Below are 24351 nucleotides of genomic sequence, written 5' to 3' on the forward strand. Positions count from 1 at the left end.
ACAATGAAACACTGATGAGATAGATCATAGATGACACAAACAAGTGGAAAAACATCCCGTGCTCAGGGGTTGGGAGAATCAATATTGTGAAAATGACCACACTGCCCAAAGCAATCTACAGAGTCAATGCGATTCCTATCAAGATACCAACGTCATTTTTCACAGAATTAGAAAAAAATCCAAAAATTCACATGGAAACAATGAGCCCGAAAAGCCAAAGCAATCCTAAGCAGAAGGAATGAATTTGGAGGGATCGTATTACCTGATTCAAGTTAATCTCTAAGGCCGTAGTAACCAAAACAGCATGGTACTGCTATAAAAGTACACACAGACCCATGGAACAGCATAGAGAACCCAGAAATAAAGCTACAGTTTTACAAGCGACTGATCTTTGACAAAACATACAAAAACCTAGGGAAGGACACCCTGGTTAATAAGTGGTGCTGGGAAAATTGGATAGCCACACGCAAAAGAATGAAACTGGGTTGCTCTCTCTCACCATATGCAAAAATCAACTCAAGATGGATCAAAGACTTAAATCTAAGACCTGAAACTATAACAACTCTAGAAGATAACATTGAAGAACTCTTTTGGACATAGGCCAAGGCAAAGAATTTATGCCCAAGACCCCAACAGAAACACATTTCCTTTCTTTCTTTCTTCTTTTTTTTTTTTTTTTTGCTGGGATTACAGGTGCCCGCCACCACACCTGGCTAATTTTTGTATTTTTAGTAGAGACAGGGTTTCACCATGTTGGTCAGGCTAGTCTTGTACTCCTGTCCTCAGGTGATCCACCTGCCTTGGCCTCCCAAAGTGCTGGGATTATAGGTGTGCGCCTCCGCGCCTGGCCTCCTTTTTTTTTTTTTTTTTTTTTTGAGATGGAGTATCCCTCTGTTGCCCAGGCTGGGTGCAGTGGCATAATCTCGGCTCACTGCAGCCTGTGCCTCCTGGGTTCAAGCAGTTCTCGAGCCTAAGACTTCCGAGTAGCTGGGATTACAGGCGCATGCCACCACGCTCCGCTAATTTTTGTATTTTTATTAGATATGGTGTTTCACCATGTTGGCCAGGCTGGTCTCGAACTCCTGACCTCAAGTGATCTGCCCGCCTTGGCCTCCCAAAGTGCTGGGATAACAGGCGTGAGGCACTGTGCCCGGCCTTCATTTTCTGTTTTGAATTCTTGCAAACAAACAGTGAGGTGGAGGGTCTTGTCTTTTATTATTTTATTTTATTTATTTTTATATTTTAAGAGACAGGGTCTTATTCTGTTACCCAGGCTGGAATGCAGTGGCACAATCATAGCTCACTGTAGCCTTGAACTCCTGGGGCTCAAGTGATCCTCCTACCTCAGCTTCCCAAGTAGCTGGGACCACAGGTGTGCACCACCATGCCTGACTATTTTTATTGTTTTGTAGAGATGGGGTATGGCCATGTTCCCCGGGCTGGTCTCCAACTCCTGGCTCAAGTGATCCTCCCTCTTCAGCCTCCCAAAGTGCTGGGATTACAGGTGTGAACTGCTGCTGGCCTTGGCCTCATTTTAGAGAAGGGACCTCAGGGTGCAGAGGGGTGAACTGCTTGTTGATGGTCACAGACAGACCTACGGCTCCCAGCACTTTTGGAGGCCAAGATGGGCGGATCACTGGAGGCCAGGAGTTCGAGACCAGCCAGGACAACACAGTCAGACTCGGTCTCTACTAAAAATACAAATAAAATTAGCCAGGCACGGTGGTGCATGCCTGTAATTCCAGCTACTCCAGAGGCTGAGGTACGAGAATCTCTTGAACCCAGGAGGCAGAAGTTGCAGTGGGATTACAGGCATGAGCCACTGTGCCCAGCCTGGTCTCACTTTCTTTTAGTGGTGTCTTTTGCAGCACAACAGTTTTAAATTTTGATGAAGTTCAGTTTAGCTGTTTTGTTATTTGTTTACTTACTATTTTTAGGTATAAGGTCTTATTCTATCACCCGGGCTGGAGTGCAGTGGCGCGATTGTAGCTCACTGCAGCCTCAACCTGGGCTCAAGTGATTCTGCCACCTCGGCCTCTTGGGTAGCTGGGACTACAAGCATAAGCCACCATGCCTGGGTAATTTTTTATTTTATTTATTTATTTTTTTTTTTTATTTTTTTTTTTTTTGAGACGGAGTCTTGCTCTGTCACCCAGGCTGGAGTGCAGTGGCGCAATCTCGGCTCACTGCAAGCTCCGCCTCCCGGGTTCACGCCATTCTCCTGCCTCAGCCTCTCCGAGTAGCTGGGACTACAGGCGCCCGCCACCACGCCCGGCTAATTTTTTGTATTTTTGGTAGAGACGGGGTTTCACCGTGGTCTCGATCTCCTGACCTCGTGATCCGCCCGCCTCGGCCTCCCAAAGTGCTGGGATTACAAGCGTGAGCCACCGCGCCCGGCCTGGTAATTTTTTATTTTTGTTTTTTAGAGGTGGGATCTTGCCGCGTTGCCCAGGCTGGTGTCCAAATCTAGCCTCAAGGAAACCCTCCCACCTCAGCCTCCCAAATTGCTGGGTATTTTGTTCTTTTGTTGCTGTGCTTTTGGCGTCATATCTTTGGCGTCAAGTCTTTGCCTGGGCCGGGTGCAGTGGCTCACGCCTGTAATCCCAGCACTTTCTGAGGCCGAGGCAGGCAGATCACGAGGTCAGGAGATTGAGACCATCTGGCTAACACGGTGAAACCCCATCTCTACTAAAAATACAAAAAATTAGCTGAGTGTGGTGGTGGGCGCCTGCAGTCCCGGCTACTCGGGAGGCTGAGGCAGGAGAATGGCGTGAACCTGGGAGGCGGAGCTTGCAGTAAGCCGAGATCGCACCACTGCACTCCAGCCTGGGCGACAGAGGGAGACTCCGTCTTAAAAAAAAAAAAAAAAAAAAAAAGAAGTCTTTGCCTAACCCAAGGTCATGAAGATTTATGCCTATACTTTCTTTTCTTTTCTTTTCTTTTTTTTTTTTTTGAGAAGGAGTCTTGCTCTTTCGCCCAGGCCGGAGTACAGTGGCGCTGTCTTGGCTCACTGCAAGCTCCGCCTCCCGGGTTCACGCCATTCTCCTGCCTCAGCCTCCTGAGTAGCTGGGACTACAGGCACCTGCAATCATGCCCGGCTAATTTTTTGTATTTTTAGTAGAGACGGAGTTTCACCATGTTAGCCAGGATGGTCTCGATCTCCTGACCTCGTGATCCGCCCTCCTCGGCCTCCCAAAGTGCTGGGATTACAGGCGTGAGCCACCGTGCCCGGCTATGCCTATATTTTCTGCTAAGAGTTTTGTAGTGGTAGCTCTTACACTTAGGTCTGTGATCAGTTTTGAGTTAGTTATCATATATGGTGTGAGGGAGGGGTCTGGCTTCATTTTTTTTTTGAGATGGAGTCTCACTGTGTTGCCCAGGCTGGAGTACAATGGTGGGATCTTGGCTCACTGCAACCTCTGCCTCCTGGGTCCAAGTGATTCTCCTGCCTCAGCCTCCCAAGTAGGTGGGATTACAGGCATGCACCACCACGCCTGGCTAATTTTGCATTTTTAGTAGAGACAGGGTTTCACCATGTTGGTCAGGCTGGTGTCGAACTCCTGACCTCAGGTGATCCATCCACCTCGGCCTCCCAGAGTGTTGGGATTACAGGCATGAGCCAGTGTGCCCAGCTGGGCTTCATGCTTTTGAAGGTGGGTACCCAGTTGTCCGTCATTAGATGTGTTCTGGGTGCACCTGTGGTGTGCTCCTCCCATGATAGGCAGCAGTGGGAAGCCACAGCTCTCTAAGGGAGTGTTTGGTTTAGTTTGGGGGAAGCCCGTGAATGAGACAGGTTGAGGAAAGTTCAAAAAAGAGAGTGAAGCCAGTTGTGGGAGTGTGAAGGAAGGAAGGACTGATAGATCCTTAACCAGGTTGGGAAGTACTTCACTGTTGAAGTGGTGTTTGAACTGAGCTTGGAGCTTGGGGAGAACTCATTTCAGAAATTCTCAGTAATCAGGACCAGGGGCTTGGCCCTTACGAGACTGGTTTCCTTTTTTTTTTTTTTTTCTTTTTGAGACGGAGTCTCACTCTATAACCCAGGCTAGAGTGCAGTGCCATGATCTCGGCTCCCTGCAGCCTCTGCCTCCTGGGTTCAAGTGATTCTCGTGCCTCAGCCTTCCGAGTAGCTGAGATTACAGGCATGAGCCACCACGCCCAGCTAATTTTTGTATTTTTAGTAGAGACAGGGTTTCGCCATGTTGGCCATGCTGGTCTGGAACTCCTGAGCTCAGGTGATCCACCCGCCTTGGCCTCCCAAAGTGCTGGGATTACAGGTGTAGGCCACCGCATCCGGCCTAGTTTCTTTCTTTTTTTTTTTTAAATAGGGTCTCTTCTGCTCCCCAGGCTGGACTGCAGTAGCACAATCATAGCTTACTGTAGCCTTGAACTTCTGGGCTGAAACGACCCTCCTGCCTCAGCTTTGGAAGTAGCTGGAACTACAGATTCACACCACCATGTCTCACTGTTTGTTTTTTTCTTTTTTTGGTAGAAATAGGGTCTTGCTGTGTTGCCCAGGTTGGTCTCAAACTCCTGGGCTCAAGTGATGCTCTCCAGCCTCAGCCTCCCAAAGTTCTGGGATTACAGGTGTGAGCCAGTGCCCAGCTACAACACTATTTGTACTTTGCTTCGAGGTAGAAACACTGAGACCATTACAGGAAGACAGCAACCTTCTTCTCTCACTGTAGATTGGTTGTCTGGACGATGCGGCAGTGTTTCCTCGCCAGGGTTCCTCCTCCTGTTCTCCTGGGGGAAATGGATGTAGCTGAGAATTGGCAGAGAGGCCGTGGTGGAGGAGGGAAGATTCTCTGCCTCGTGTGGAGGTCACTCTCGGGACTCAGTGTGGCAGGGCCTGTTGAGCACGTTCTGTTTGTGTCAGCAGCTTTTGCTTGGTGCTGTGGCTGACTGAGGCGCGGTCCCCATCACCATGAGACCTCACAGGCGCTGGGAGGGCATGCAGCTGTCGCCCTGCCTCGGCCGCCCTCCTGGCCCCAAATGAAATTATATGGCTCACGTGAATTAGATTATTTTCATTCATTCAGCAGATATTTATTTAGCATCTATTATGTGCCGGGCACTGTTATTTTTCTTTTCTTTTTTTTATTTTTTGAGACAGAGTCTTATTCTGTCACTGAGGCTGGAGTGCAGTGGTGTGATCTTGGCTCACTGCAACTTCTGCCTCCTGGGTTCAAGGGATTCTCGTACCTCAGCCTCTGGAGTAGCTGGAATTACAGGCATGCACCACCGTGCCCGGCTAATTTTATTCGTATTTTTAGTAGAGACCGAGTCTGACTGTGTTGTCCTGGCTGGTCTCGAACTCCTGGCCTCCAGTGATCCGCCCATCTTGGCCTCCAAAAGTGCTGGGATTACAGGTATGAGCCATCGCAATGGCTTTATTTATTTATTTTTTATTTATTTAGAGGCAGTTTTGCTCTTGTTTCCCAGGCTGGAGTGCAGTGGTGCAATCTCGGCTCACTGTAACCTCCACCTTCCGGGTTCAAGTGATTTTCCTTCAGCCTCCCGAGTACCTGGGATTACAGGTGTGCACCACCATGCCCGGCTAATTTTTGCATTCTTAGTAGAGATGGGGTTTCACCATGTTGGCCAGGCAGGTCCCGAACTCCTGACGTCAGGTGATCCACCCGCCTCAGCCTCCCAAAGTGTTGGCATTACAGGTGTGTGCCATCACGCTGGCCTTATTTTTGTTTTTTGAAATGGAGTCTTGCTCTGTTGCCCAGGCAGGAGTGTAGTGGCTCGATCATGGCTCACTGTAGCCTCCGCCTCAGCCTCCTGAATAGCTGGGACTATCACGGTGCCTGGCCCGAATGGCTTTTTTATGCCTACGTCAACAGTACTATGTTTTACTAACAGAAAAGCATCAAATAAGACTTTTCTTCTGAAACTATGTTCAGAGTCACTGCGGTACTGCCTTGGCAATCTAGTGAATGTATCCTCACAGCATTAAAAAAAAGAAAAAAACAGAATTTTTGCTTCCTCCCTGAGGATTGGGAATATGGAACGGTGGTTATAACGTAAAGGGAAAAGCATCTAGATGGAACAGTGAATTAATGGATCGCAACTATGTTAAAAGAGGCACAGGCCTCCTGGAATGAGGGAAAACGGACGGAAAATGCTGAATGTTGGCCCGCGTGCAAGGCAGCTGGAGCTCTTGCTGGTGGGAGTGTGAATTGGCTCAGTCACTTTGGAAAACTGAAATATTTACCAAGCTGAACATATGTAGATCCCGTGATGCAGCCATTTCACTTAGATATGTTATGGAGCCAACAGAAAGGCGCACATATGTCCACCAAGAGCCACGTGCTGGAATGTGCGTAACAGCACCATGTGGAACAGGGAGGCGCTGGAACCCTCCCAGATGCCCCGCAGCAGAGGGAGGAGGAGGCGACAAGGACACACAGTCACGCAGTGGCGCCCACCGCAGGGGCAGCCAGCGCCCCACAGCCACGTGCACAACAGGTCTCACAGCCTGATGCTGAGGGAAAGACGTCAGGAACAAAGGAACTGACTTTCGACCGTGGTTACATAATATCCAAACAGGCCAGGCGCAGGGGCTCACACCTGTAATCCCAGCACTTTTGGAGGCTGAGGAAGGAGGATTGCTTGAGATTGGGAGTTGGAGACCAGCCTGAGCAACATGGGCAAACCTCATCTCTACAAAAAGTACAAAAATTAGCTGGGTGTGGTGACATGTGCCTGTGGTCCCAGTTACACTCAGGAGGCTGAGGTGGGAGGATTGCTTGAGCCGGGGAGGTCAAGGCTACAGTGAGCTGTGACTGCACCACTGCACTCCAGCCTGGGCGACAGAGTGAGACCCTGTCTCAAAAACAAAAACCCCAAAACAGGCAAACCCCCAAAAAACCCCTGAGCTTGAGAAGTCAGTGGTTACTCTTGGGGTGGTGACTGACAGGTTCTGAGCGGGCATTGATGCTACTTCTGCTGTTGCTTCTCTGGGTGCGATGGCACTGGGGCATTCATGTAGAAAACTCACTGAGCTGAGCAGTCGAGAAACACCTGCCTGGAAACGGTACCCATCAGCCCTGGAACAGCACTCACTTTGAGCAGGGAAAGGGAGAGGAGGGGAATGACGTGTGTCTGTAACATGGTGTGTGTGTGTATTTTCACTGTAAATTTAATATATCCACGACAGAAATTTATCTCTGGATGCCATAAAAATATTCACTAAGATTTTCTACAAAGATAGTATCTGAATTTTTTTTTTTTTTTTTTTTTTTTTAAGACAGTCTCGCTCTGTTGCCTAGGCTGGAGTTCAGTGGTGTGATCTCAGCTCACAGCAACCTCCACCTCTCAGGTTCAAGTGATTCTCCTTCCTCAGCCTCCCGAGTAGCTGGGATTACGGGCACACACCACCATGCCTGGCTAATTTTTGCATTTTTTTTTTTTTTTTTTGAGACGGAGTCTCGCTCTGTCGCCCAGGCTGGAGTGTAGTGGTGCGATCTCAGCTCACTGCAAGCTCCACCTCCCGGGTTTACGCCATTCTCCTGCCTCAGCCTCCCGTGTGGCTGGGACTACAGGCACCCACCACCACGCCCGGCTATTTTTTTTTTTTTTTTGCATTTTTAGTACAGATGGGGTTTCCGTGTTAGTCAGGATGGTCTCGATCTCCTGACCTCGTGATCCACCCGCCTCGGCCTCCCAATGTGCTGGGATTACAGGTGTGAGCCACCACGCCCAGCCTAATTTTTGTATTTTTAGTAGAGATGGGGTTTCACCATGGTGGCCAGGCTGGTCTCGAACTCCTGACCTCGGGTAATCTGCTCGCCTCAGCCTCCCACAGTGCTGGGATTACGGGCGTGAGCCACTCTGCCCGGCCAGTACCTGAATATTGAATTGTAGGCTCCATGGATGGTCCAGAACACATGACAACAACACCAGTGTGTTCAAAAGCACAGTGAGCCACACAACCACACTGAAGAGTGTAGCCAAGTTGAAGGGTTTTTCCCAGAACACCACGAAGCATAGTTCTTTTTTTTTTTTTTTTTTTTTTTTTCCTGCTTGCCCAGGCAGGAGTGCAATGGTGCTATCCTGGCTCACTGCAATCCCAAAGTGTTGGGGTTACAGGCATGAGCCACTGCACCCAGCCTCTATATAGAGTTTTTTTTTGTTGTTGTTTATTTTTGTTTTTGTTTTTTTTTTTTGAGATGGAATCTCACTCTGTCACCCAGGCTGGAGTGCAGTGGTGGGATCTCAGTTCAGTGCAACCTCCACTTTCTGGGTTCAAGCGATTCTCCTGCCTCAGTCTCCCAAGTAGCTGGGACTACAGGTGCCCGCCAGCATGTGTAGCTAATTTTTGTATTATTATTATTATTTTTGAGATGGAGTTTTGCTCTTGTTGCCCAGGCTGGAGTGCAATGGCATGATCTTGGCTCACTGCAACCTCTGCCTCCCAGGTTCAAGTGATTCTCCTGCCTCAGCCTCCCTAGTAGCTGGGATTACAGGCATGCGCCACCACACCCGTCTAATTTTTGTATTTTTAGTAGAGATAGGGTTTCTCCATGTTGGCCAGGCTGGTCTTGAACTCCTCAGTCAATGGATCCACTTGCTTCAGCCTCCCAAAGTACTGGAATTACAGGTGTGAGGCACCCTGCCTGGACAATAATCACTTTTAATATTTTTTTCATCAATCATTGTTTTTTGAAACAGAGTCTTGCTCTGTTGCCCAGGCTGGATTGCTTGAGCCCAGGAGTTTGAGACTAGCCTGGGCAACATGGCGAGACCCTATCTCTATGAAAAATTATTATTATTATTTGTTTTGAGACAGAGTCTCACTCTGTCGCCCAGGCTGGAGTACAGTGGCGCAATCTCGGCTCACTGCAACCTCTGCCTCCTGAGTTCAAGCAATTCTCTGTCTCAGCCTCCCGAGTAGCTGGGATTACAGGTGCCCACCACTACGCCTGGCTAATTTTTGTATGTTTAGTAGAGATAGAGTTTCACCATGTTGGCCAGGTAGGTTTTGAACTCCTGACCTCGTGATCTGCCCACCTCGGCCTCCCAAAGTGCTGGGATCACAGGCGTGAGCCACCTTGCCTGGCCAAAAAATTAATTTTTTAAAAATATAAAATCTATAAAAAATTTAGACCGGGCGCGGTGGCTCATGTCTGTAATCCCAGCACTTTGGGAGGCTGAGGCAAGTGGATCACGAGGTCAGGAGATCGAGACCATCCTGGCTAACATGGTGAAACCCCATCTCTACTAAAAATACAAAAAATTAGCCAGGCGTGGTGGCAGGCGCCTATAGTCCCAGCTACTCAGGAGGCTGAGGCAGGAGAATGGCGTGAACCCTGGGAGGTGGAGCTTACAGTGAGCCGGGATCGCGCCACAGCACTCCAGCCTGGGCGAAATAGCAAGACTCCATCTCAAAAAAAAAAAAAAAATTTAAATAATAAAATAGTCCATATGGCACATTACAGCTTTATGCACATGCAAAGTAATATGCAAAAATCAACATAGATGTATACAGGTTGTAGGGATGGAGTGACTTTATTTCAAAATATCTTAATGTTACATCACATTAAATAAGGTATTAAAAATAAACCTTAAGGTTAATGAAATTGAGGCTATGAAAAGTTTCTGTTTAAAGTATAGGACCTAGGCTGGATGTGGTGGCTCTCGTCTGTAATCCCAGCACTTTGGGAGGCCGAGGCAGGCAGATCACCTGAGTTCAGGAGTTCAAGACCAGCCTGGCCATCATGGTGAAACCCTGTCTCTACCAAAAATACAAAAATTAGCCAGGGGTGGTGGTGTGTGCCTGTAATCCCAGCTACTCTGGAGGCTGAGACAGGAGAATTGCTTGAACCCGGGACTTGGAGGTTGCAGTGAGCCGAGACAGTGCCACTGCATTCCAGCCTGGGGGACAGCAAGACTCCCTCTCAAAAAAGAAAAAAAAAAAAAAAAGAAAAAAGTTACTGTTTAAAGTATACAACCTAGGCTGGTTTGTATACTATGGCTCACGCCTGTAATCCCAGCACTTTGGTAGGTTGAGGTGGGAGGATTGCTTGAGTCCAGGAGTTCGAGACCAGCCTGGGCAACATAGTGAGACCCCATATCTACAAAAAATACAAAAATTAGCTGGGCGTGGTGGTGCACACTTGTACTACATTTGTAGTTCCAGCTACTTGGGAGGCTGAGGTGGGAGGATTGCTTGAGCCCAGGAGGTCCTGGCAACAGTGAGCTGTGGTCATGCCACTGCATTCCAGCCTAGGCAACAGAGAAAGATCCTGTCTCAAATAAAAAAAAAAATAGGAAAAGAAAGTATGTGACCTGTATGGTAGTTAGCACAGTAGTTAGGGGAGCTGTCTTGGGCGTGAGAGGATTGTGGGTGAAGTGTGCTACCTGGAACAGAAGCATCTCTGTTTCCCCAAGTTCGAGGGGTGTTCCTGCTGTTCCCTGGCCACAGAGCTGCCAAACTCTCATCTCTAATGCCATGGCTATAATATGGATGAGGAAACTTCTGCTTCCATTTCCTGAGAACAGTTTGTTAATTTCAGAGTAACATAGTAGCTTAGAGAAGGTTTTTTTGTTTTGAGACAGTCTGGCTCTGTTGCCCAGGCTGGAATGCAGTGTTGTGATCTTGGCTCACAGCAACCTCTGCCTCCTGGGTTCAAGCAATTCTCCTGCCTCAGCCTCCCAAATAGCTGGGACTACAGGCGCTCGCCACCATGCCTGGCTAATTTTTTGCTTTTTTTTTTTTGTTTTTTGAGACGGAGTCTCACTCTGTCACCCAGACTGAAGTGCAGTGGCGTGATCTCGGCTCACTGCAAGCTCTGCCTCCCGGGTTCACGCCATTCTCCTGCCTCAGCTTCCCAAGTAGCTGGGACTGCAGGCGCCTGCCACCACGCCTGGCTAATTTTTTGTATTTTTACTGGAGACGAGGTTTCACCGCGTTAGCCAGGATGGTCTCGATCTCCTGACCTTGTGATCCTCCCGCCTCAGCCTCCAAAAGTGCTGGGATTACAAGCGTGAGGCACCCCACCCAGCCAAGAAGTTTTAATTAATTTACTTATTTATTTGTTAGCCAACTCAGAATGTGTAAGTAGAGAAGCTTTTAATCCAGGGTAGAAAGTGTTTGTGAGCGGAAGAAGGAATATTCATGTTGAAAATTGAGAACATCTGCGGACTGTCTTTCATTTGATTTCAGTGGAAAAGGTGTAGTCTGACTTGTCGTTTTTCATTCTGCCCATCCAGATGAAGAAATAAAAGCAGTGGGCCAGGCACGGTGGCTCACGCCTGTAATCCCAGCACTTTGGGAGGCTGAGGCGGGCAGATCACAAGGTCAGGAGATCGAGACCAGCCTGGCCAACATGGTGAAACCCTGTCTCTACTAAAAACACAAAAAATTAGCCGGGCGTGGTGGCACGTACCTGTAGTCCCAGTTACTCGGTAGGAGGCTGAGGCAGGAGAATCGCTTAAACCCGGGAGGTGGAGGTTGCACCCTTGCACTCCAGCCTGGGCAACAGAGTGAGACTCTGTCTCAAAAAAAAAAAAAAAAAGAAAAGAAATAAAAGCAGTGTTCACGAACACCTGATTGCCATTCTACTTCGGGGGAGGGGTCAGGACAAGTGATTGAATTCCTTCTCTCTCTGTTGCCCTATGACAAGGGCTTTCAAACTGTGGCCCCTGACCAGCAGCAGCATCTGGGAACTTGTTAGAAATGCAGATTCCAGGCTGAGTGTGGTGGCTCACGCCTGTCATCCCAGCACTATGGGAGGCTGAGGCGGGTGGATCACCTGAGGTCAGGAGTTTGAGACCAGCCTGGACAACATGGTGGAACCCCATCTCTACTAAAAATACAAAAACTAGCTGGGCGTGGTGGCGGGTGCCTATAGTCCCAGCAATTTGGGAGGCAGAGGCGGGTAGATCACTTGAGGTCAGGAGTTCAAGACAAGCCTGGTCAACATGGTGAAACCTCATCTCTACTAAAAATACAAAATTAGCCGGGTATGGTGGCACACGCCTGTAATCCCAGTTACTCGGGAGGTTGAGGCATGAGAATCGCTTGAACCCTGGACACTGAGGTTGCAGTGAGCCGAGATTGTGTCACTGCACTCTAGCTTGGGTGACAGAGCAAGACTTCGGCACCCCTTCCAAAAAAAGCAGATTCCTAGTCCCCACCCTAGCCCTCCTGTTAGAGAGACTCTGGGGGTGGGCCCAGCCCTCTGTGTTTGAAGGAGCCCACCAGGTGATTCTGATACGCACCCACTTTGGATAATTTAGCCCTGGGACGCTGTGCCATCCTCGCTGGTCCTGATCTCCCCTCCGTTCTAGGGAACTGGCAGCTGGGGACAGCAGCCTTGTGTGGTGGAAGAGCACGGAACTTGGAGTCCATGGGAACGTGCATTCAGGTCCTCCCCGCCACTAAACGGGACGGTAGGAACCACATTTGCGGTCTCCTTGGGAAGGCCCATGCCCTGTCCTGGCTCCGAAAGCACCGGCCCTGGGCCTCTCCACCGGCACTGGGAACCCCAGGGAGTGCCTGGGCTGTGCAGACCTGGAGCTGGGGGTGTCTCTGAGTGCTCAGTGTAGCCCCACTGCTGGGTCAGCAGGAAGTAGTGTGCGGGCCAGTCCGGGGTGGGCTTGGCCTCCAGGCAGCAGCTGCAGCTGTGCTGCTTGGGACCGTCCAGTGTCTGTCCCGTGCGACCTGTGCTGAGGCTGGCAGGGCCTGTGACTTCTGCCGAGGTCAGCATTTGCAGAAGGTGTGCTCCGATGAAGGGGGAGCGCCTTTGCACAGGGTTCGTTGGCAAATCCTGTTTGTTTGTTTCTTTTTTTTTTTTTTTTTTGAGATGAGGTCTTGCTCTGTTGCCTAGGCTGGAGTGCAGTGGTGTGATCTCGGCTCACTTTAACTTTCACCTCCTGAGTTCAAGCGATTCTCATGTCTCAGCCTCCTGAGTAGCTGGGATTACAGGTGCCCACCACCATGCCTAGCTAATTTTTTTTTTGAGACAGAGTCTCGCTCTGTCGCCCAGGCTGGAGTGCAGTGGTGTGATCTCGGTTCACTGCAAGCTCTGCCTCCTGGGTTCAAGCGATTCTCCTGCCTCAGCCTCCCGAGTAGCTGGGACTACAGGCGCCCACCACCATGCCCGGCTAATTTTTTGTATTTTTTGTATTTTTTTTTTTTTTTGAGACGGAGTCTCGCTCTGTCGCCCAGGCTGGAGTGCAGTGGCGCCATCTCGGCTCACTGCAAGCTCCGCCTCCCGGGTTCACGCCGTGCTCCCGCCTCAGCCTCTCCGAGCAGCTGGGACTACAGGCGCCCACCACCACACCCGGCTAATTTTTTTGTATTTTTAGTAGAGACGGGGTTTCACTGTGTTAGCCAGGATGGTCTTGATCTCCTAACCTCGTGATCTGCCCGCCTCGGCCTCCCAAAGTGCTGGGATTACAGGCGTGAGCCACCGCGCCTGGTCATGCCCAGCTAATTTTTGTTGCAAAGAGGGGTCACAGTGGGCCAGCGGCTGACTTGGGCCTGACTTTGCCCCTCACCGCATGCCTGGTTTCTGTGACAGCTGCCCAGCCCCTCTCACAGTTTATCTTTGGAAGTGGAGCATCCAAGTGTGACTCCCACGCATTGTGTGGAAGACACCAATTTGTGAGCCAGTCTGGGGAGCTGACCGCCACCCAAAACTTGCTGAGATGGGAATGCATTCTGAGTTCTAGTGGGTAGATTTGCAGAATCTTTTCGGATTGGGGCATGGTAATTCTGGGAGGAAGTCAGGGACACTTATTGAATGTTTTCTATTTGCTAGTTATTTTTAGCTCTCCCGCCTCACTGAATTCTGAGGCCCTCGGCCTGGGATCTGAGGGGCTGCTTCCCTCCCAGGGTCTCACAGATAGTGAGTGGCATTTCAGGGGCAGGACACTTCCAAGTCCAGCTTCCGGGTTGGGTCTGAAGCCCACAGTGAAGCAGTTTGGTGCCAGAAGGGTTGGAGTGGGGAGCGGCTGCCGTTCGAGGGGCTTGCGGGGGGTTGCTGTAGTATCAGGGCATAGATGGTGATGGCCAGGCCCAGGGGTGAGGGCATCCTTACGCCCACCACACGGATTTGAACAGTAAGCTCAGAGGTGGCTGCGTGCTAGGCCACACAGCTAGGAAATGATGGAGGCTGGATTTCAGCCAGGATCTCTCTGAGCCAGATCCCATCCTGCATCCACAGCCTTTCCAGCCTGGGCCAAGCTGGCCTCTCTCGTCTGATCTGTTTTCTCTCTGTGGGACTGCGTTAGTTTAGGGTGTATCGTCCAGGCGCTGTGTCTTATGGGCTGTGTGCGCTGCTTCAAGGGGTGTCAGTTTGATGGAGTATTGAAGTCCCATTAGTGAGCATAACCTTTATTCCTGCAGAAAGCCAGGCTCCTCCTCCTGGTGTTTCTGCCCGTTCTGCAGTGCGTGGTCTGTCACCTGGCAGTGCACCTCATTTGAAATGATGGTTTTTTTTTTTTTCCTTTTCTTTTTTAGAGACAGAGTCTTACTCTGTCACCCAGGCTGGAGTGCAGTGGCCCAATCTCAGCATACTGCAGCCGTGAACTCTTGGGCTCAAAAGCAATCCTCCTGCCTCAGCCTCCTGAGTAGCTGGGACTACAGGTTGCACCACCATGCCCGTAATTTTATTTTTTGTAGAGATGGCATCTCATTATGTTGCCCAGGCTGGTCTTTTAACTCCTGGGCTCAAGCGATCCTTTTGCCTCAGCCTCCCAAAGTGCTGGGATTGTAGGCGCTAGCCATTGCACCTGGTCTTTTTCTTTCTTTTTCTTAATTAAAATTTATTTTGAAAATATGGGCATCTGGCCAGGCATGGTGGCTCATGCCTGTAATCCCAGCACTTTGGGAGGCCAAGGTGGGTGGATCATTTGAGGTCAGGAGTTTGAGACCAGCCTGGCCAACATGGTGAAACCCTGTTTCTACTAAAAATACAAAAATTAGCTGGGCATACTCGTGCATGCCTCTCATCCCAGCTACTCCGGAGGCTGAGGCAGGAGAATCGCTTGAATCTGGGAGGTGGAGGTTGCAGTGAGCCAAGATCGTGCTACATCCAGCCTGGGCAACAGGCTCTCAAAAAAAAAAAAAAAAAAAAATGAGTTATGGGCATGCTAGTTTAGTAAATTGATATTTGAAAGCATAGCTTTCTAATGATTGGAACTTGTACATAGAGGTTATTAAGATGTTTGAGAGCAGTCGAGAGTTAAAGAAGTGTCTTTGATTTAAAATGTGTTGTTTGAGCTCTTTCAGATTCTCATGCAATCAAAGTTCAAATTCTTCACCAACATGTGACCACTTGGTAATCATTACTGAGTTTACATTCTTTCTTGGAAGATTATCTTATTTTAATAATCAGGAAAATCATAAAAATTAATACATGATTAATAGAGAAAACTTATTTTAAACTTTTTTTTTGGAGACAAGAGTCTCTGTCGCCCAGGTTGGAATGCAGTGGCGCGATCTGGGCTCACCGCAACCTCCGCTTCCTGAGTTTAAGCGATAATTCTCCTGCCTCAACCTCCTGAGTAGCTGGGATTACAGGCATGCGCCAACATGTAAAAAACAAAAAAAAAACGAAAAAACTTTTTTTCTATTTAGAACTCACTCTGTATTAAAAACCAAACTGACTTTTTAAACATTGTTCCTTGTTTTGTTTTTTTCTTTGCAAGCTGGGCGTAGGATCTCTGATTTGCTTTTGCCGCTTTGTGCAGGGTGCACGGTGATTTCTTGTCCGTACAGCGGCTGGAGTTTTCTGGCTTAATTCTTCCGTGCGTATGGTCAGGAGTCCTAGCTATAAGCAGGCCTGGAGTTTTTTCTCTTTCTTCCCTCCCTTCTCTCTCCCCTCCCTCCTGTCTGTCCAGATGATTTTTTGGCATATGAAAGTAATGCGTTCACTGTGAACACACTGGGGCATTTAGAAGATCGTGTGGCTAGTTTATTTGGTTTGAGCCTGTTCTCTTGGCTCTAGAGAAAAGGAAGATTCTTTTTCACACAAAACTTGTACATATTTCACTTTGTTTTCATTCCCCAAGGTTAAGAGTAGATTTGATGTAGTCACAGAAATGTGGGTGTACTTGCTGATTCGTGAGCAGGTGGAAGCCTCCCAGGGAAGAGATTGTTTTTTCTTTTTTTTTTGAGACAGGGTCTCACTCTGTTGCCTAGGCTGGAATGCAGTGGTGCAATCATGGCTCAGTGCAGCCTCCACCTTCCTGGATTCAGGCGATCCTCAGGCGATCCTCTCACCTCCCGAGCAGCTGGGACTACAAAATTAGCCAGTGAGCCACCATGCCTGGCTAATTTTGTATTTTTTGTAGCGATGGGGTTTTGCTATCTTGCCCAGGGTGGTCTTGAACTCCTGAGCTCAAGCGATCCTCTTGCCTCGGTCTCCCCAAGTCCCAGGATGACAGGCGTGAGCCATGGTGCCTGACCACCATGATTTTTTTGAACAAAAGGACGTGCCCGCAGCGTCGACTCCGTAGCATGAGTGAGTGAGTGGGTGTAATGTGAGTGAGTCCGGCGTCGACTCCGTAGTGTGAGTCCGGCGTCAACTCCATAGTGTGAGTGAGTGAGTGTGGTTGGCTGACGATGGCACCTGCTGCATGGCGTGGCCAGAGTCCATGTGCTGAGCTAGCACGCAGCAGAGGGAGGCTGCACTTTTCAATTTATTTTATTTTTTGTACTTTAGGGTCTAGGCTGGTCCTGAACTCCAGGGCTCAAATGATCCTCCCTCCTGGGCCTCCCAAAGTGCTGGGATTACAGGGCTGCGCCACTGTGCCCAGCCAAGGCTCCACCTTTTGAGCAGCTATTCTCATTGGTCATTCACCGTCTCGCCTGCAGATCTGCCGACACCCCAGGCCATCGAGCCCCAAGCCATCGTGCAGCAGGCCCCAGCCCCCAGTCGAATGCAGATGCCGCAGGGGAACCCGCTGCTGCTGTCCCACACCCTGCAAGAGCTGCTGGCCAGGGACACCGTGCAGGTGGAGCTCATTCCGGAGAAGAAGGGCCTCTTCCTGAAGCACGTGGAGTATGAGGTTTCCAGCCAGGTAACTGGCAAATTGTGTGTATGTCGGGGCCGGAGGGGGAAGAAAGGGTCATGTCTCAACATCTCAGGGCAGGAGTGATGTGACAGAAGGTTGAAGGGTGAGTCTGTGCGGCTGGCTTACAGGCGAGATCCAGAACTTGTAGCAGGGTCAGGCTGCGGAGCCGGCTTTTCCACGCCTCTGCTCCCCGCACCTCACTCGGGCCCAGCCACGTCCCCACCTGGTCCCCCTGGTCCAGTTCGTCCTCCCCACCACTGTGCTCTGGAGTCCTGTTTCTTTCTTTTTTTTTTTTCTGAGGTGGAGTCTCGCTCTGTCGCCCAGGCTGGAGTGCAGTGGCGCGATCTCGGCTCACTGCAAACTCTGCCTCCCGGGTTCACGCCATTCTCCCGCCTCAGCCTCCGGAGTAGCTGGGACTACAGGTGCCCGCCACCACGCCCGGCTAATTTTTTTGTATTTTTTTTTTTAGTAGAGACGGGGTTTCACCGTGTTAGCCAGGATGGTCTTGATCTCCTGACCTTGTGATCCACCTGCCTCGGCCTCCTGAAGTGCTGGGATTCCAGGCATGAGCCACCGCGCCTGGCTAATTTTTTTGTATTTTTTTAGTAGAGACGAGGTTTCACCGTGTTAGCCAGGATGGTCTCGATCTCCTGACCTCGTGATCCGCCTGCCTCAACCTCCCGAGGTGCTGGGATTCCAGGTGGGAGCCACCGCGTCCGGCCTGGAGGCCTGTTTCTTAGGAATCTCCCGCGGACAGTCTGCGGAGCATAAAGCGGGATCCATGCCAGCCTCGCTTTGTAATAGTGGGAAACCCCCGAGGATTAGAATGTCAGCCCCATCCACTGCGGACCCCAAACAGTGAATGAAATTTGCATGGCAGGATCAATATGTGTCACTCTAATCCCCTTCAATAACATGGCCCTCCTGTTGCCAGGCACCCTGATATTGGGCAGATGAGACGCAGACACTGAGTGCCTGATGCCCGTCTGGAGCAACACCGTGGCTCTCTCTGTCCCTTGCTTTGTTATCTCAGTTCCGTTAGGACAGATTCTGATGGGAGTTTTCATTGTTCATCCTGGGCATTGAGTAATTGATGAGCTAACTCTGTCCTTGGGAGGTGTGGAGTCAGCAGGGCTTGCCGGGATTCGCACAGACAGAGCAGGGCCCACTCCTGTGTGGGAGAGGGCGGCCCTGGCCCAGCCCTGGCTGGACGGCACTGCCAGGGGCTGGTTTGAAAAGCGTCATGAGCAGATGGTCCAGGGTAAAAGGTGTGTCTTTTTGTTTGCTTGTTTTTAAAGAGACAGGGAGGGTCTTGCTCTGTCACCCAGGCTGGAGTGCAGTGACACGATCATAGCTCACTACAGCCTCAACCTCCCAGGCTCGTTCCCACTTCAGTCTCCTGAGTAGCTGGAACCACAGGTGGATGCCACCACACCAGGCAGTTTTTTAAATTCTTTGTAGAGATGGGATCTCACTATATTGTCCAGGCTGGTCTTGAACTCCTGGGCTCAAGTGGTCCTTCTACCTTGGCTTCCCAAAGTGCTGGGATTACAGGCGTGAGCCACCATGCCCAGTCTTTTTTTTTTTTTTTTTTTAAATTACAAATGGAGACTTGCTATGTTGTCTCAGCTGGTCTCCAACTCCTGGGCTCAAGCCATCCTCTCATTTTGGCTCGCCAAAGTGCTAGGCTCACAGGCATGAGCCACTGCACCTGGCCTTAAGGACAAGCGAACCGGTCTCCCCTCCCTGCTGTCCGCTCTGCTGTGCTTCACTGTGTTCCAGAGCCTGTGGCCACACGGTTCGAATGGTTGTCAGTACTGCTACCAAAGGACGAAGCAGGTCAGAGGGGAGGACTGCCTTCGAGGACTGTGTCAAAGCCGCCTTGCTGTCCGGCTTTGCCGTGGTTCCCGGCCCTCTGGGCCACAGTCGGGGATGTGGACCAGCTGGTGGGATGCCGCCGGGGAGCCCAGCAAGCCAGCCCAGCAAGCCAGCCCTTCCTTCTGGGGCCTGGCAGCCTGGGGGCGAGGCAGCTCCGAGTGTGTGAGACGTGCTGTTCCCTGCCAGGGAGCCAGCAGCTGGCCTTTCTTCCAGTCTTACTAAGCTGCCCATTCCTTAAGTAAATTCATTGCCACCTAGGGAACATTTGTCAAGGGGGCAGTTTGGTCACCCCGATGTGTGTGTAACGGGCCAACCATTGACCAGGTGGGAAGCCACTGTGCTTCATACCATTTGTTTAGTTGTTTTTTTTTTTTTTTTTTTGAGATGGAGTCTCGCTGTGTCGCCCAGTCTGGAGTGCAGTGGTGGGATCTCAGCTCACTGCAAGCTCTGCCTCCCAGGTTCACGCCATTCTCCTGCCTCAGCCTCCCGAGTAGCTGGGACTACAGGCACCCGCCACCAAGTCTGGCTAATTTTTTGCATTTTTAGCCATGTTAGCCAGGATGGTCTTGATCTCCTGACCTCGTGGTCCGCCCACCTTGGCCTCCCAAAGTGCTGGGATTACAGGTGTGAACCACCGCATCCGGCCTTTTTTAATTTTTTTGAGACAAGGTCTTGCTTTGTTGCCCAGGCTAGAGTGCAGTAGCGTGATCTTGGATCACTGCAACCTCCGTCTCCAGGGTTCGAGGGATTCTCCTGCCTCAGCCTCCAAAGTAGCTGAGACTACAGCCGCCCACCACCACGCCCAGCTAATTTTTGTGTTTTTAGTAGAGATGGGATTTTGCCATGTTGGCCAGGCTGGTCTCTTTAACTCCTGACCTCAGGTGATCCACCCGCCTCCACCTCCCAGAATGCTGAGATTACAGGCGGGAGCCACCGCGCCCGGCCTAAGAGCTATACAAAGTTTAAAAGTTGTATTGCCATACACGAAGGCATCACAAGGTTTCTCCGTTTAGTAAAGGCCTGGTGAGAGAAGATGCACTTGGTGCTGTCGTGTTCCCGGGCTCTGTTGAGGGGAAGTGATGAGACAGCGTGGTTTCCAACATCGGATCTAAGCACCGACCCTTCTCTTGCAGCGCTTCAAGTCCTCGGTATACAGACGGTACAACGACTTCGTGGTCTTCCAGGAGATGCTCCTGCACAAGTTCCCCTACCGTATGGTGCCTGCCCTGCCACCCAAGAGAATGCTGGGAGGTAAAGCCAGGCGTGCTGCCCACTGGGGGCGGAGGGAGCGAGCCCATCTCCTGGACCCTGTGGTCCTGGCTCAGGGATGGGCCCCACTGTAGACCGGGGCAGGTGCAGGGCTGCAGGGAAACTCCAGCCTTTTGGTGTTTGGGGCAGAGCTATGGCTTGAGCTCAGCCTTGGTGCAGGCAGGGAGACTGGCACCCAGCATCCTTGGCCCACCGGAGCCTTCAGCTGGATGACTGCAGGTGGGGAAGCCCTTGCTGTGCAGGTGTGAAAGAGAACCCCAGTTCTCCTCTCCAGAGTGCAGTGGCCAGAGCTCCCGAGAGGGCTGCCAGGAGCACTGTGTGCTCACCAGGCTGGCATTGCCCTGCCTCCATCTGCAAAGCCATGGGAGCGCTCGGTGACCTCATGGAAGAGAAATGAAGTTGTGCAAGTAGGAAATGTAAGCTGCATCTTGCAGGAGAGAAAAAACAGCACACGGCTGCCTCACCTTCACCTCTCTGCCTGAAGATGGCCTCGGGCCAGGTGGGAGATCGCAGACGACCTCGGAGCCGCTCCCCAGGCCTGTGTCCCCCTGGGCTGCAGAGCTCGGGATGGCGGCTGCCAGCTCTGATCTCACTGGGCGTCTCTTCCTCAGCCCGTTCCTCAAATTCTGAATAAAACACGCTGGGGAGATGAGTGCTTAGAGCTGATCATGGCTTTCCGCCGTTCCCAGCCCTTCCACAGTCACCGTGTCCTGGACGGGGACGCAGCATGGGAGCTAACACAGTCGCCAGTTCCCCGCATCTGAAATCGTACGATGGTGCATAAATGCGTCTGCCTCTCATGGGTCCCTGAGCAAGCAGCCCGGGGTCTGATGATGTGATTTTCTGCCCCCACCCCCCCCGCAATGTGAACGCCACAGAGCAGATCACTCAGATCATGCTGAAGGGCACACGGGCGCTCAGGGGCAGCAGGGAGCAGAGGGCACGACAGGGGTGTGTGATGCTGGCTCAGGCCTGGGCATCCGAGTTGATGAGCGCTGGCTGGTGTTCAGCGCCTGGAAACCGCACACACGCGCTGCGCCAGTTGCGCGTTTATGGAAGTGCAGCCTCATCGGAAGAGGCCTGCCAGTCTTGAGCCAGGAGGGAGGCCCCAGCCAACTGTATTATTTGTTTTCTTTCTTTTATGGTGTTTTTTGTTTTTGTTTTTGAGATGGAGTCTCGCCGTGTCACCCAGGCTGGAGTGCAGTGGCGCGGTCTCGGCTCACTGCAAGCTCCCCCTCCCGGGTTCACGCCATTCTCCTGCCTCAGCCTCCTGAGTCGCTGGGACTACAGGCGCCCGCAACCAGCCCAGCTAATTTTTTTTGTTATTTTTAGTGGAGACGGGGTTTCACCGTGTTAGGATGGTCTCAATCTCCTGACCTCGTGATCCACCCGCCTCAGCCTCCTAAAGTGCTGGGATTACAGGCCTGAGCCACCGTGCCCGGCCCCTTTTATGGTGTTTTTTAGAGACAGGATTTCGCTACGCTGGCCAGGCTGATGTAGAACTCCTTGGCCTCAAGTGATCTGCCCTCCCCAGCCTCCCAAGATGCTGGGATTACAGGCATGAGCCACCACTCCTGGCTGTATTTCTTAATACATTAAAAATAGTATTTAAAGGCTGGGCGCTGGTGGCTCATGCCTGTAATCCCAGCACTTTGGGAGGCTGAGGTGGGCGGATCACCTGAGGTCAGGAGTTCGAGACCAGCCTGACCAACATGGTGAAACCTCGTCTCTACTAAAAGTACAAACATTAGCCAGGCGTGGTGGCAGGTGCCTGTAATCCCAGCTACTTGGGAGGCTGAGGCAGGAGAATCGCTTTAACCTGGGAGGCAGAGGTTGCAGTGAGCTGAGATGACACCACTGCACTCCAGCCTGGGCGAAACTCCGTCTCAAAAAAAAAAAAAAGTATTTAAATACCATTTTTGTTTGTGTTCAGATTGAAATGTCCTGAATGCATCAGTATATGCTTTTACTTTTTTTCCCCTTAGAGTGAAAATATTTAACCTGAATGAAAGCAATGAGTAATTGAATCCTTTGCAGAGTGAGTTATAAGCACAGTGAATAGAAAAACTCAGCCGGATGCGGTGGCTCACGCCTGTAATATCAGCACGTTGGGAGGTCGAGGCGGGTGGATCACCGGAGGTCAGGAGTTGGAGACTAGCCTGGCCAACATGGTGAAACCCTTTCTCTACTAAAAATACAAAAATTAGCCAGGAATGGTGGTGGGCGCCTGTAATCCCAGCTAATTCCAGAGGCTGAGACAGGAGAATCGCTTGAACCCAGAAGGCGGAGGTTGCAGTGAGCCGAGATCGCGCCACTGCACTCCAACCTGGGCAACAGGAGCGAAACTGTCTCAAAAAAAAAGAAAAGAAAAGAAAAGAAAACCTGGGTTGTGTTAGTGTTAGAGTGTAGCAAAACCCATTTGTTCGTGGAGAGAAGTGCCAGGAGGGGATTATGGAAGATGTCTTTAATGGAGGTGATTAAAGTGACCACTCATGTGGTTCCCAGGACTCCCGATGGAAACAAGCAGATCTGTAGTTTTGCCTGGCAGCTCCTGGACCCAAGTGTGTGTGGCCGGAGGGGGCCTCTGGGGGTGGGGCTCTTGCTCTGGGCGGCTTTCTCAGACCCATTGTCTGAGCAGCACTGGGGGCCCGGCCAGTGCCCTCCGCTAGCCGCTGGGCCCTCTGCCACCTCTAGGGAGAGTTTTGAGAACTTGCCCAGAGCAGAAGATGGGGGCCAGCGCCCTGGACTCTGTCCAGTGACCCCGTGTGCTCCTCCAGCCGACAGGGAGTTCATTGAGGCCAGGCGGAGAGCCCTGAAGCGCTTCGTCAACCTGGTGGCGCGGCATCCCCTGTTCTCCGAGGATGTGGTCCTCAAGCTCTTCCTGTCCTTCAGCGGCTCGGTGAGTGTGTCTGCCCTGCCTGTGTCCCGGCCCCGGGGAGTCCCCGAGCCTCCGGACCCACCCTTTCCTCTCTCAGGTTTGGTTTCTTATCCTCTTGGTCCCTTGTTTGGACGCCCAGCAGGAATGACATGGACAAGACTTCTTTCCTTTCCAGATAACAGTCTGAATGTGATTTTCAGAGGTGTCCCTGGTGTTGACTTTGCAGGATTTTGTAAATCCGCGTGGAAATCATGGGTCTCTGTGGTCACTTTGAGGATTTAGGCTGGATGGTTTGGAGGGTTTAGAAAGGTGCCCAGAGACTCCAGATGGGAAGAAGTGTTTACTTAAAACAAGGCCCTGTCTGACTAAGGACCACTGGAACACAGGCTGAGCCTCCTCGTCAGAGCCACAGCACAGACCTACATCCGGGAATTCACTTCTTGTACATGCGCTCCGTCAGAAGTCCGAGTGGGGCTTCCTTCCTTCCAGCTGCTGCGGCGCAGCCTTATTGTATGTCAAGAAGCTATAGCTCGCAGGCACGGTGGCCCACGCCTCTAATCTCAGCGCTCTGAGAGGCTGAGGCCGGATGATCCCTTAAGCCCAGGCGTTTGAGACCAGCCTGGACAACATAGCGAGAGTTCGTCAAAACAAAACAAAACAAAACAACAAAACAAAACAAAACACAACACAGGCATGGTGGTGCACACCTGTAATCCCAGTCACCTGGGAGGCTGAGGCATGAGAATCGCTTGAACCTGGGAGGTGGAGCTTGCAGTGAGCTGTGATTGTGCCACTGCACTCCAGCCTGGGTGACAGAGTGAGACCCTGTCTCAAAAAAACGAAACAAAACAAAACACAAAACAACCCTGCAGCCCAGCTCCTGTTTCCGGGAAGAGGAAGCAGCTGCCAGCCCCTCCAGGGAAGGCGGGTCCTGTGCTTCTCCTCCACCTGTGCCTGTAGGACCCTCTCTCTGTGCAGGGAGGGGCGGGGGCTCCACTGGAATAGAGGTTTCCAGGCTCTCCTCTATTTTAGGGAAACCCCTTCTTGAGTGGGGACCTGAGGGCCTCTGTCCTTGTCCCTGCTGCAGGAAGGCACCCCCCCTCCCAGGCTGACCTCACGCAAGCCTTGGTTCCTTTTGTCTTCATTCCTCTTGGAGGCAGAGGGGCCTTCGCCCTGTGCCTGGGATGGCCCCGGGGATGTCTGGAGCAGGCAGTGGGATCTTTTGAGCCCTGGGGTTGGAAACCTTCCTTTGGAAGGCGATCTGGATTGTCAGAAGAGGAATGTGGCAGGAC

The 24351-nt window shown here is 51.2% G+C and overlaps 1 protein-coding gene across 2 annotated transcripts in view; it reads left to right on the top strand.

The window, feature by feature from the left end:
• SNX8 (sorting nexin 8) overlaps positions 1-24351 on the top strand; it is a 55475-nt gene that overhangs the window by 17394 nt on the left and 13730 nt on the right. For both annotated transcript variants that reach the window (XM_055262351.2, XM_063631063.1), the window contains exons 2-4: positions 16835-17040; positions 20046-20163; positions 22959-23080. In XM_055262351.2, the coding sequence (XP_055118326.1) occupies positions 16835-17040; positions 20046-20163; positions 22959-23080 (446 nt within the window). The remainder of the gene's footprint in view (positions 1-16834; positions 17041-20045; positions 20164-22958; positions 23081-24351) is intronic.

Source organism: Symphalangus syndactylus, chromosome 22, assembly GCF_028878055.3.
Source record: "Symphalangus syndactylus isolate Jambi chromosome 22, NHGRI_mSymSyn1-v2.1_pri, whole genome shotgun sequence".
In the NCBI taxonomy this organism is placed as follows: domain Eukaryota; kingdom Metazoa; phylum Chordata; class Mammalia; order Primates; family Hylobatidae; genus Symphalangus; species Symphalangus syndactylus.